The 12052-nt window shown below is 41.0% G+C and overlaps 1 protein-coding gene across 1 annotated transcript in view; it reads left to right on the top strand.

Annotated features, from left to right (window-relative positions):
- The window catches only part of LOC111935057 (netrin-4-like), a 41891-nt gene extending 31539 nt beyond the window's left edge, over positions 1–10352 (top strand). Inside the window, exons 6-10 of the mRNA XM_086846107.1 lie at positions 4879–5092; positions 5807–5943; positions 6528–6596; positions 7736–7906; positions 8380–10352. Coding sequence (XP_086702233.1) covers positions 4879–5092; positions 5807–5943; positions 6528–6596; positions 7736–7906; positions 8380–8516 — 728 coding nt within the window. The 3' untranslated portion in view covers positions 8517–10352. The remainder of the gene's footprint in view (positions 1–4878; positions 5093–5806; positions 5944–6527; positions 6597–7735; positions 7907–8379) is intronic.
- The last annotated feature ends 1700 nt before the right edge of the window (positions 10353–12052 follow it).

Raw genomic sequence — 12052 nt, 5'->3', positions numbered from 1 at the left:
TTGAAGAGCTGCCACTCCTGGATTAGCATGCTTTTTAGGATTTAAGTGTACCAGTTCCAAGACATCATCTCACTTTGAGAAATTCATGCAAACAGTACCAGACTAACAACACTGAACGAAAAACCCTCCCAGTGAGCAAGTGTTGAAAAGCAGTAATAAACTGCAAACAGCAGACTGAATGGATGGTTTTGGTGAGAGCAACCTAGTGCCCATCTTCCCATTTTGAGCTCAGAGGAAAAAAAAAACCTTTAATGGGAGATGAATACTTGACCCTTGTGTACAGTAGATACTGAGCTGGGAAAGGAAGTCTGATGAAAAAGCTGAATGAAATGCTGTGCTAATCCCTTTGAGAAAGCACGCTTGAAGAGTGCTCTGCCATCCAAAGCAAAGTCTAGGTTCAGCTGTGACATCCCCCTGAGGCTCCCAGAAAGTTAACACGACACTGCTCAGGCCCAGAAACAGTCTTTAAGCATTAGTCATAATAATGAATAGCATTCTCTCTTAATCTGCTCGGGAAAAAAAAAAAGTTGTATAACAATTGGATCTCCTGGCACTATCTAAACCACCCTTAGCTGACCCTCCAGTCCGAGACTGCAAAGACATTCCCTCAGAAAAAAAAAAAGTGATGAAATTTGATATGGAAGTGTGAATCTGCTATTCCTTTTTGTCTGCAGAGGTAGCCTGCCTCTGATCCCTTTGCTTCTCCTGTTCCTACCAGCTGGGACGAATGAGAGCCGGGTCATGGGCAGAGCCTTGTTTTGACACTGCTTAGATCTATATTAAAAAGAAAAAAAGGCATGAAAAGAGTCTCAGAGCAAGGCACACACCTGCCTGTTATTGGGGGTGACAACACAGGATTAAGTAGTTTGTATATAGACTTGTATGGGAGCTTTGACTCAAAAGCCTAATTGTTTCCTAACCAATGGTTAGAAAAGCTGCTGTATCCTTGGCTCTTTCCTGTGGCTTATTCCAAGGCTTAAGGGATCCTTCTGAAATGGCACCATCTTTTGTACTCACCCTTTGCTTAGCTTAAAAATAATGCAGGCATGTAGACCCATTAAAAAGGGTCTCCAGGAAAACAAGCTTTTTTACTCAAAGAACGAGGCTGGAAAATTAAAATGTGCCCAGATGCACATGCACACACACATGGTCTGAAAGGCTCTGCTTCTCATCCTTTTACTTCTGAGCAGAGGGAGTGAACTTTTAATTCTAATATCACAAAGGCCCCATCACATCTTGGTTCAAAGTCTGTCTTAATCAGCCCTGACCACACACAGAGCTGTCTATCTTATTTCCTTCATTTAAGAAACATCATTGGCAGAGTCAATCCCCACACCTGACATGCTTTAAAAATCACACTGGTTTGATCATGCACTCCCAAGATGCACATGTACATATTTCAGACTAAAAGACTGTTTGATTTTTCATTTTGTCTGGTTTTTGTTTTGTTTTTTTTTAATATCAAATAGCTGTGAGCAGATTGGCTATCTCTTATGCAGTATTATTAGACAAAAGTTTAATACAAGATACCTCAAAGGCCATTGACTTACTTGGAGCACCTGGTATTTTCCTGTAAGATGGGACTGTATTGTTACAACCAATATTATATTTTACATCTGTGTCTAATTACTTGGGGAAGACAGCTGTGCTGAGGGCAGACAGACTTGAGTGGGGATTGCAGTATGAATTATTCATTTTTCATTATTTCTTGTCTCCTCCCTTTTACAGTAGTGTCTCACAAAAACCTAGTATGGGAGTGAGACTAAAAGGCAAGAGGATGCTTCATGATACTCTGTGACCAATAGGCAACTCTAAAGTAAAATGATGTTTTTCATTGCACTACTGTCAAGGGGAGAGCCAAAATAAACCTCCCAGCTCTGAGCCAGGATTGTCTGCACACCGTCCCTAACATAATTGATGATGCCTTTGACAAACAAGGCCACTGTCACATCGGCTGCTGTTTTGTTAGACAGGGAGATGGATTGAGAGAAAATGAATGTTTGCCAAGAGAAAAGAAGCAAAAAGCAGCGGGAAAGGGTTGTCAAAAACTGGAAAATGTTAAATGGTGAGGTTTTGGAAACTTGTTTTTATGTTTCTTTAATTGTAAGCTTTATTTGTAAACCTATGGTGCTGTTAAACAGATAAAAACTCAGTCATCCACAGCTGCCCCTTCAGCATGTGACATGTGGGCTCTTATTTTAGGAGTTACCTTAGATGCACAACTGGGATTTTGGATATAATACTCTGGAAGCCAGACAATGTACCCACCCAAGCTGAAATGCTAAATAAACACAGACTGAGTAAAGAGTTTGCAAGCCACTTGTATAACTCATCTGAAAGTGTTGTACATGTATTGATTCAGCTTGCTTTCTCATCCACCAGAAGTTGTCCCAGTTTCTAACTGGAGAATATGTCCCACAAACATTATTTTTACTGAACTGTAGCCTCCAAATAATTAAAAAAAAAAAAAGCCACTTTTGTCTTCTGCTTCCTCATCAGCTTTCACCATTTCTGTCAGTCACTGTGCTGTAATATTTTCCCTTAGGAATAGCATAGGAGAAGTTCTCATCTTCCTGAATCAGGGTCCAGTCTCAGCTGGGGATAGGTAGTCTAATGATGTGAGTTACCCATCTGTTAAGTGACTCTTAACTAATGAAAACCAAAAACTAGAAATAAGAGGGATAAAGACAGACCCAGAGGTTGCAGAAATCTAAGGCATTTGAAGTGAAAACTCCACAGGTAGATCCTACATATAGTAATATTTCAGTGAAAACAAACTGGATTCGAATAACCCTGATGTTGACAAACTCTTACTCTTTGTCTCTCAAACCTGTCTGCAGTAAAGGAAGGGTGTTTCCCCTCCTTGTCTCCAAATCTATGACATCCATTGTTTTCTGTGACTGACAAACCAAGAGGTCCTTTTTTAGGGTGATGTAGTCAGCCCTGCAAAAATGGGGTGGGGGGTGAAATCAAGTTCAGCAGCAAAAAAATCAGACCATGCCTTTGAACCTGTCAGGGCTAATGAGCACTTCAGTGTTACACCTGCTCTCCAGAGCTGACAGCACAAGCCCTGGGTTTGCTCCCAAAGTCGAGGCTGCTTTGTGGCAGGCAGGCGAGGCTGCTGCCCTCCGCCAGCCCGCCCATTGTGCCCAGCACATTGCCCATGACAGCACGTGGCATTTCTGTCCCTAGGCTGTTGTGCTAGTGTCCCCTGAGCACAACGGGCCCAGATCCATCCACAGCAGTATAATAATATTATTAAAATTATTGGCATAAAGAACACAGGGCGAGGCAAAAAAAATAACTATACGGTAAGCAGATCATAAGAGAAATGCCCTTTAAACAAAATTGCTCGCCCTTCTTCTTGTACTGTTTTCAAAAGGTATTTTTCTTTTCCTGAATTTCAAATAGGAGGTTGCAGATGAAAGTGAATCTGTCCCTGCTACATTTTAAACTCTCTTTAGTCATATATTTGCCCCTTTCCCCTTGGAAAGTGTTGTGTGGGATCAGTGTTCATTTGCTCTCTTATCTGTGAGCTCATGAAGAAAAGTAGTTTGATCTGAGACAATGACAGACAAACTTCAAAAGTTTTGGAGATCATGTTTGGTTCAAATAAGCATCCAAAAAGGCTGGCCTCTGATCCAAGCTATCTAAACACCTTGGGCATCCAACATTTAACTGAAAATCTCTGTAAAAGCAGGCCTTAGCCACAAGATTTTTATTTCTGCTCTCTTCCAGATGGATGAAGTAGTGATACATGACCTTTTCAGTCTGCTACAAGTAAAAGGCAGGGCATGCTGCTTCCTTAATACAAAAAAGAGGTGAAATATCAAGTCCTGGAGTTCAGCTCAGTTCTCATTTTGATCAAACTTGTCTGGACATCAGTATGGATTTGTTTACTGCTTGTATTTTACTTCTGCAGAGCTGTTGGCATGAGGCTTAACCATCCCAGCCAGGTTCTGCCCTGATGGAGAGGAGTCAACTGTGCTGGCTTGCAGCTCTATGTGTATCCCTCCCTGATGCTGTCACATCAGGAATGTACCAGTGGTGTGGGATTATGACAATTTATTGTCTGTGCAGGAAGAGATGCCCACAGAACTAGCTGTTTTCCTGCCAAATTGCTTTGAGTTGCTAGCCTGGTGTCAAACTGGCAACAGCATTTGAAAGATTCGGAGGTTTTTTCCTCATATTTGCTCATCTTCAGCTACATGTAAAATATATCTAGTAAGTTTAGAGGTCTTCTCTCATTCTGCTTGCCTTCCTTTAAAAAATCTGCTCTTGCATTTGTAAAAAAAATCTCCAGCTTCTTTAAACACATACAGTACTTCATGGTGTGATGTTTAGCACTGTAGAAAGGAACTGAAGGAAATTTGTGCATTCTTTGGAGGCAGAACTTGAAAATATGTTTCAAGTCATCTGAACCACCTGTATAAGCTGCATCTACCCCAGAGGAAACAGTAGTTTTGTAATTTCTGTGTTTACAGGAAAGGCAACGTAGGCAATAGCTATAAAACTTTATTTCGTCCTTGCAAGTGAAACTTTCTGCAAAACACTTTTAAAGTGAATCACCTTCAAGCCCTTTAAAAATAAACACACAGAGAGGGCTTCCTGGTATCGTTTCAAAACCCTGTGGGGTCACAATTTCCATCATAGGGAGGAACTGACTTTCATGCACAAATGCTCACAGTTGTACTCGTTTTGGTTTGCCTAACAAATTAAAAAGGAAAAAAAAAATGCAAATGAAGTGCAATGTTTACTAGTCCTGGCTTAAAACCGCATGAGGAAGAGGGAACGAGTTCATCAGCCTTGCAAAAATGTCACTTCCCCAGCTGACCCCATGGCACATAATTTGAATTGCCTCTTGCTGTGTGTCCACAGCCTGTGCCTGCCAGCCCTTGGGTTCAGCCAACACCACATTCAGCAGCAGCTGGAGATGCCACCCCAGGACAGGATTCTGCTACTGCAAACCAGGAGTGGCGGGGCCCAACTGTGACAGGTGCCTCGTGGGCTACTGGGGCTTTGGGGAGAACGGCTGCCGGCCCTGTGACTGCGCCAGAGACTGCGACCCACGCACTGGGACCTGCTCCAACGGGTAAAGAACCCCTGCTCCAGGCTCTCTTTGAGATGGGAAGCTGTGAAATGAAACAAATACTAACAAAAATTGGAGTGCACAATCATTTGAAAAGGTGGTTGTAAACCATAACAGGTTTCTTAGGTTACGTTAACACCTTTAAGTCCATTGCGTTATCCAAGGCAATCTTGAACAGATGAATCTTTGCAGTAATAATAGGCATTTACAAACCCCCCTGGAAATATGTGTACGGTCTTTAAACACATCTTTGCTTTGGAAATAGATGGAGGAGTCTGAAGAGCTTGCCCCTCATCTGTGCCCAGGGTAAAATAAACTACAGTCTCCCTCTTGTTCCTAGAGGGCCAGGCATCCGTACCCCAGACAGGTATTAATCAGAAATCCTGTGATTTGCTGAGCAGTTGCACTCCTGCAAGCTGTCCTCAGATCCTGGTGACATCAACAAGTGGTCATTAAGTTACATAATTCCCTAAAATAAACAAACATAAGCAAAAAACGCCCAATTTATAGGCACTTTAAAAAACACTAAGTCAGCAGTGGGAGGCCTAAACAAATCCTAGACCTCGTGATCTCTCTATCTGCCATGAAGTCTTGTTCGTATTTGCACTCCCAGTCTGAAGAAAGCTCATCAGTCTGGGTACAGGCAAAGGCAGCTGTTTGTTTGTTTCCCACCCCTGTGGTGCCCTAACTCAGTGCTGTGGTTTATGTGTCCCCCAGCTATGAGAGCGAGCCCCTCTTTAACATCCCCATCGGGGGACAAGTCCCACACCTCATCCAAACTCCAACCAACGAGAGCGAAGAGGAGTGGAAATGGAACGACCACGAGCAGGGATTCTCTGCACTGAGGCACCCAGGTACAGCCCAGAGTCTGGGAACATTTAATTGCCAGTTCTTCCAACCCTCCACCCTGACTGTGTCTGCCCCACTCATCTCCAGCTTGTCTGTAGTATTTAAATAGTTCTCAGTTTTGTCTGCCCTGTAAAGATCAGCAGTTACCATCACTGGTGGCTTGGCAGAGGTAACAGTGCCACTTACTGCATAGCTTGACCTTTCTGAGATGGATATTGCCTTAATACCAGGAAGGATCAGCATTTCTTAGGTTATGGGATCAAACAAAGGTCTCATTACTTACATGATTTACAGCTGGATCTGATTCTTACAAATCTCATTAGGATCAGTTTATTAACTGTACAATAGACCTCATGTGGGCTGCATTTTACTTGACAGTACTGATCAGATTTCAGAGTAATTATTTTATCATATAACAAGAAACACATTTGCAAATAACTGAGCTCACTCTCCAACTTATGCTTAAGGTCCATACAGATTATGGGAACTGTAGCTATCTAACTTTATAACTGACGACTGTTTGCTCTTCTTTCCTCTCTCATGTCCTGGCTCTTCTCCAACCTTTTGTGTTCTGGGGTTTTCCTGCTAGAAAAGTGTGTGTGCAAAGAAAAGGTGCTTGGAAGCATCAGTGACTTCTGCCAAATGAAATATGCCTATGGTAAGTGGGTAACATGCCCCCAAGCTATGATCATTTCACAATGTTCCCACCATGCATATTGTTATCTGATAGCTGTGAAAAAATGACAGGATTGGTTAAGTCCTGAGAGGTAGAATTTCTTCTGCCTTTTTTGTCTAGTGACATGTCCAACTTCTGATCAGAACTAAAAAGCATTTTTCGTGCAAAACTCTGTGGTGTCTCCTTCCCACCAGTTCATTTCCCTCTTTACAGCAGGAGGGGTGCTAGAATAATACTCAGTGGAATGATTGGCCTCTACATCAAGAAAAAATGATAAAAAACCTCACATCTGAAATGTCATTGCTTTTGCAGTCATTATGTAGGTTCCAATAGCCATACTCATTTACCAAGAATGTATTTAAAACTTGTTTATGAACACCTGGTTCATGACATCACACAAAGCAAGAAAGGAAAGCTCTGGGATCCAGAGGTTTGATGTGCTTGTGCCAGGAAACAACAAAGCCCACTTGAGGGGCTGATCTACATGAGCCTGTCATGCCAAAAAACTATGGGATCCTACTAAATTAAAAGGAACAGAAATTTATCGTGGCAACCAGGGGTTGGACCACAAAACAAAAGTACTTCTGGTTTTTGTGCAATCATGGAATTTTAGTCATGTGACAAAATTTCCCATGCCTGATGGGAAACTTCCTGACTTCCTTGCTATAGACAGTCCCTTCTCACAGGACAGATTTTTTGAGAGGCCAGACTTAAAGCAAAACACTAAAGTTTTCAAACTGGAAATGAAAAGTGCAGAATCAATGCACTTGAAATCAGACTGGTAGCTGCTGGTTGGGGTTTTTCACCTTTCCTTTTGTATATGTGCAAGTACTTTCCTAGAATTTCAAAGTGTTTGACATCAACCCATTAAAATATAGTTGCTGAATAACATGGTGAAAGGATGAGTTAACTACTTAAAATAAAAATCCAGGTTTTTTCCCCAGACTTATTTAAAAGATCCATCAGTGAAGTGGACAAGCGCTGTACTTTCTGTACAACTGCACTTTGGGTTTTTTTCCCTGTCTTCTTTCAAGGTGTTAAAATTCTACCTTTTAGCAGCATTAACCAAAATTCATTTAGAAATTCACAATTGGTCTCTATTTGGATATGTTCTCTGGCAGTAATAAAAGCAAGAATCCTATCTGCTCATGACAAAGGGACCCATGCAGAAGTTGTTGTGAAAGTGAAGAAGGTCCTGAAATCAGGAAAAGTGAAAATTGCTCGGAGCAACAGAAGCATTTACCCAGAATCCTGGACCAACAGGGGCTGTACATGCCCCATTCTCAATCCTGGTAAGGACAAAATGCTCACTGGGGGTTTTGCAACCCTGTAAACAGTGCTTAGGAATATCAGCTGTGATCAGCCTTCCTGAGGCAGCATCCTTTGATTCATCCCCACCAAAGCATGTTTGCTTTCCAGCTCATGGTTCTCAAGGAGGGTGGCAATGGCAGGAGGGGGGCAAAGGCAGCAACTGCCACATCCCAGCAGATTTGTGTGCAGAACCTCACTGGAAGGAAATCAATTTGTAGCTGTAACCCCTGAGCACAGAGTCCTGACACCAGTGAACACACACTGTGTGCCCAGGCAGCAGTGATAGTATGCACATGGACATACACACATGTGATGGCACGTGCATAAACTGGATGAAATTGGCAAAGCTGCTGTATGCCAGGTCCATATTGAACAGAGAAATTCTGGTTTGGTTCTTTCTTATTCTACTCTCTAACTAAGGGCTTTCCCTTTTTCTTTTTTTCTTTTGAATTAGGTACTGACTATCTTATAGCAGGCCAGGAGGACTCTAGGACTGGCAAACTCCTTGTGAACATGAACAGCCTGGTGAAACCCTGGAAGGCATATCTGGGAAAACAAGTATCAGATATTCTTCGAACTGGATGCAAATAATTTCTGCTTCAGAAGTTACAGTGCTGGACTTTGCCTTTTAGTAACACTGCAGTGAAAGGTGTAGTTAGTTCATGCATCCCCATGAAATGAGGAAAACAGACTTGCCATCCCTCCTTTCATGTGATTAGACAGGAAACTTGGGACATGACTACTTTTTTTTTTAAAAATACACAGCATTATCATACAAAATTACCTAGTGCATCATATATAGATCACAAGTCAGTTCTACACTTGAGCCGGATTCCACCCAGAATCATTTTACAAGGCAAAACTAAAGATGTGGATTAGTGTTTCCATACTTCAGATCAGTCTGATATTAACATGCATAAACTGCTTTCATAATACATTCATTATTGGGGTGTAATTTTCTTTATAAGTGACCACTAAAAGGCAGCAACTTCTTTCAGCTCAACTTCTTTCAGCTTTACAAGTGGCATAATACTAAATAAGACTATAAGAGAGCTCAAACTGATTTACCATCAGACTGCAATTATGCCAATATAGTGGGCTGCTTTCTAGAAGAGAATATTATCCCGCTGCTGACGAGAAACAAACGTGACTTATCTTAGGACAGTGTCCTTTAGAGATGTGCACTACCATCAATGCTTAGTGCTGAGCTCTGCTGCAGCAAACACCTTGGCTCAAACTCCATTCCAAATGCAGCTCTTTGTAGTAGTACTTTGTAACACCACAAAGGTTTCACAGCAATAACTGCAAATAAACCTTAATTATAGGAAAAAGCCGAAGTGAGGAAAGAGCAGCTGCTCTCATGTTGAAATTGTGATGATACAAAAGCTACAAAGCAGAAACAGGTGGTAAATTTATTGGCTGGAGCATGTATCAAATGAGGTAAGCTGTAGTTCTGGGGAAGCAACCTGGCTGTTCCAACTGTGCTCAAGACCACTGGCCTTCAATTGCACTTGGTGCTTTCACTGTGCTTTATTTCTCTTGGTCACACTTCGGGGTAAGATGCTGAAGCTCTGCTTCCTTCCCATAATGCCTGAGGATTATTTCTCCCTCTGCAAAAGTACAGGAGTGGTAACATTTGCACTCCAGGTAAAATTAGTTCTGCTCTGCAAAAACATTCTTTCTAAATCAATTTTACCCTATAGTAACCATGAGGTAAGCTACTTAAGTTCTTCCCTAACACAGAATTTTGAGGAAATTGAAGTTGGAGACCTGTGTCCCCTGTTTAAGGACTCACAACCAAATGAAGCTGGTTGAAGCCCTCTCTCTTCAACTAAGCAGAAATTACAATGAATCAATCTATATTCTTTCAGTGGGTTACAGAGAAAGAGCAAGTACACATGCCACTTTTGCATATTTCAATTCCATGTCTAATTTTTAGTACTCCTAGGGAAGAGGTGATATTTTAATTTAGCACTATCTGACTGGGAAGTGGGATACCTAGAAAACCCTAATACTAATGCAGAATGATGGAAGTTCCAGCCTACAATTTAGGCCATTGATTTGTTCTCTTTACCACTGTGAATGCAAAAAATTCAGCTTCTTCCATTCTATTTACTGCTATTTTACTTTGAATTTCAAACTGATTCAACAGCAGAAAAATCCTCAGCTCATTTGGAAATGGATGACAAGCAGATCTTTGGCAAACAAAAAAAAAAAAAAAAAGCTCTGATTTGTTACCCAACAGGATATAAACAGTGTTTCTAGTGCTTCTTCCTCCCTCCCTTCTCCCTTTCAGGAAATTTCCCTTCCTCCATTGCTTTCCCCCTCTCACTTCATTATTTATTTGTTGTTACCTAAAGTGGTATCCAACAATGTGGCATCTCCAACAAGCTATTTAATGAATGCAATAAAACACTTTTTAACCAAGGCATTTGGCAGAATTTGAAATGTCAGCCTTACGAAATTAGGAGCCCAGCAACTGCTTTCTTTACTGACTCCAGAAATTGCCTCACAACGAAAAGATTAACTACTTCTCTTTCAATTATCAATAAAGAACTTGTATATGAATTTACAGTCTGATCTCAAAGGGCCTCTCACAAGGAATGAAATTCAAGTGTAGGTTTAGAATTAAACAAAGGAATGTGCTGTTCAACATAGGCCAATTTACCTGTAGGGGATCTTATTTAATGACAATGAGGATATTCCATGCTGGTTTATAGTCAGCACCATATTAAAGCAAACACCTCTCTTCCACTTTTTGTGCCAGACTGGTGATTTTGTGGGGAGGGTAAACATCTGTATAGTTCTCTTCTGTGAATGAAAGTTGATTTTTGACAGTCATTTACTAGCATTACTAGCTACTGCTAGTAGAAATACAACTTGGAACAAGAGTATTGATGCCCTGGTGTGTTCTCTTGGGGCCTATGATAATATAGTGATTAATGACTACCAAATGGAACACAGTGGTATGCAAACAATCAATACATCACAAATTTCATACATTTCAGGTATCTCAAAAGTATTTGATGTATACACATCTTTCTCTAAAATTGACTGCAATTTGACTTTTTTATTGGTATCACTACTTCTGCTAAACAGGCATCTCTGAGTTCACAGAGAAGAAAAATGGAAGAATAGAGTTTCAATTCACACAGAGCTATCCTGTGCAGTCTTTGTTCTGCTGTGCTATAATCCAGGTAGCCTGTCTGAAAATAAGAATCTAAATAGAAATGGATTGCACAAATCACATTAGAACAGCTAGTGATGATGGGAAAGTCTAAATTGATCACCATGAGACTTTTGAGAGGGAAAAAAAGTTATTTTTTTCTGCAGTGCACTTGAAATGAAAATGAGAGTAAGAGTGCAAGATGACAACTGACCTCCTAGGAAAAGCTGTTGCACATTCATCAGAGGAAGCAAGCAGGTCGTACATAGTAAATTAAAAGAGCTACCACAGAAGGCATGGTATTCTCTATACTGTCCCACACTAACACTGATAGAATTTTAATGAGGTAAAACAAGAGTCTAGAAGCATACAAATTGCCTTTTTTATTTCCCTAGGAATAAGTAGGTTCATTGACGTGTGATCAGATCAGTGCCTCAGATAAACAGGAGACATCGCTGTCAGGTTTAACAAGGACACCCTCAGTCAGAACAGCATGGGATATAGATCTTGTTTCCAAAACAGCCCTGCCAGATCCCCAGATCTAATGATCCCTACAATGGCCTGCAAGATAAACGTCTCCTTCTAGCCACCATTTAGTTCATCATTCCTTTTGCAGGAAGGAAGAAGAAAAAAAGTTTCTTTTTGCACCTGAAGCAAGGTCGTACCTCCAGGAAAGTTACTACACACAGGCTGAAGTCAGGTCTCTGCAATGCCCTCAGGCTGTACAGCAGAGAACAGCAGAAAATCTACTGAGTAACTTTTAATCCTGAAAATGCAGTTTTGTCTAATTTTAACTATTTTTCAGTACTTTTTTACATTTTAGAATATATGTTTTTTTTTAAAGGATCAACTAAAAGAGACAAGTTTTAGAGGCAGTCTTTACCTACATCAGGATATGTGATACGTGCACCACTGATTCCAGTTTGACTGCAGGAACAATCCCATCCTAACGAGTTATATA

The sequence above is a fragment of the Cyanistes caeruleus genome, chromosome 11 (genome assembly GCF_971803275.1).
Source record: "Cyanistes caeruleus chromosome 11, bCyaCae1.hap1.1, whole genome shotgun sequence".
Lineage (NCBI taxonomy): Eukaryota > Metazoa > Chordata > Aves > Passeriformes > Paridae > Cyanistes > Cyanistes caeruleus.
Note: the sequence above shows the minus strand (reverse complement) of the source record. Positions and strands in the feature narration are given on the sequence as shown.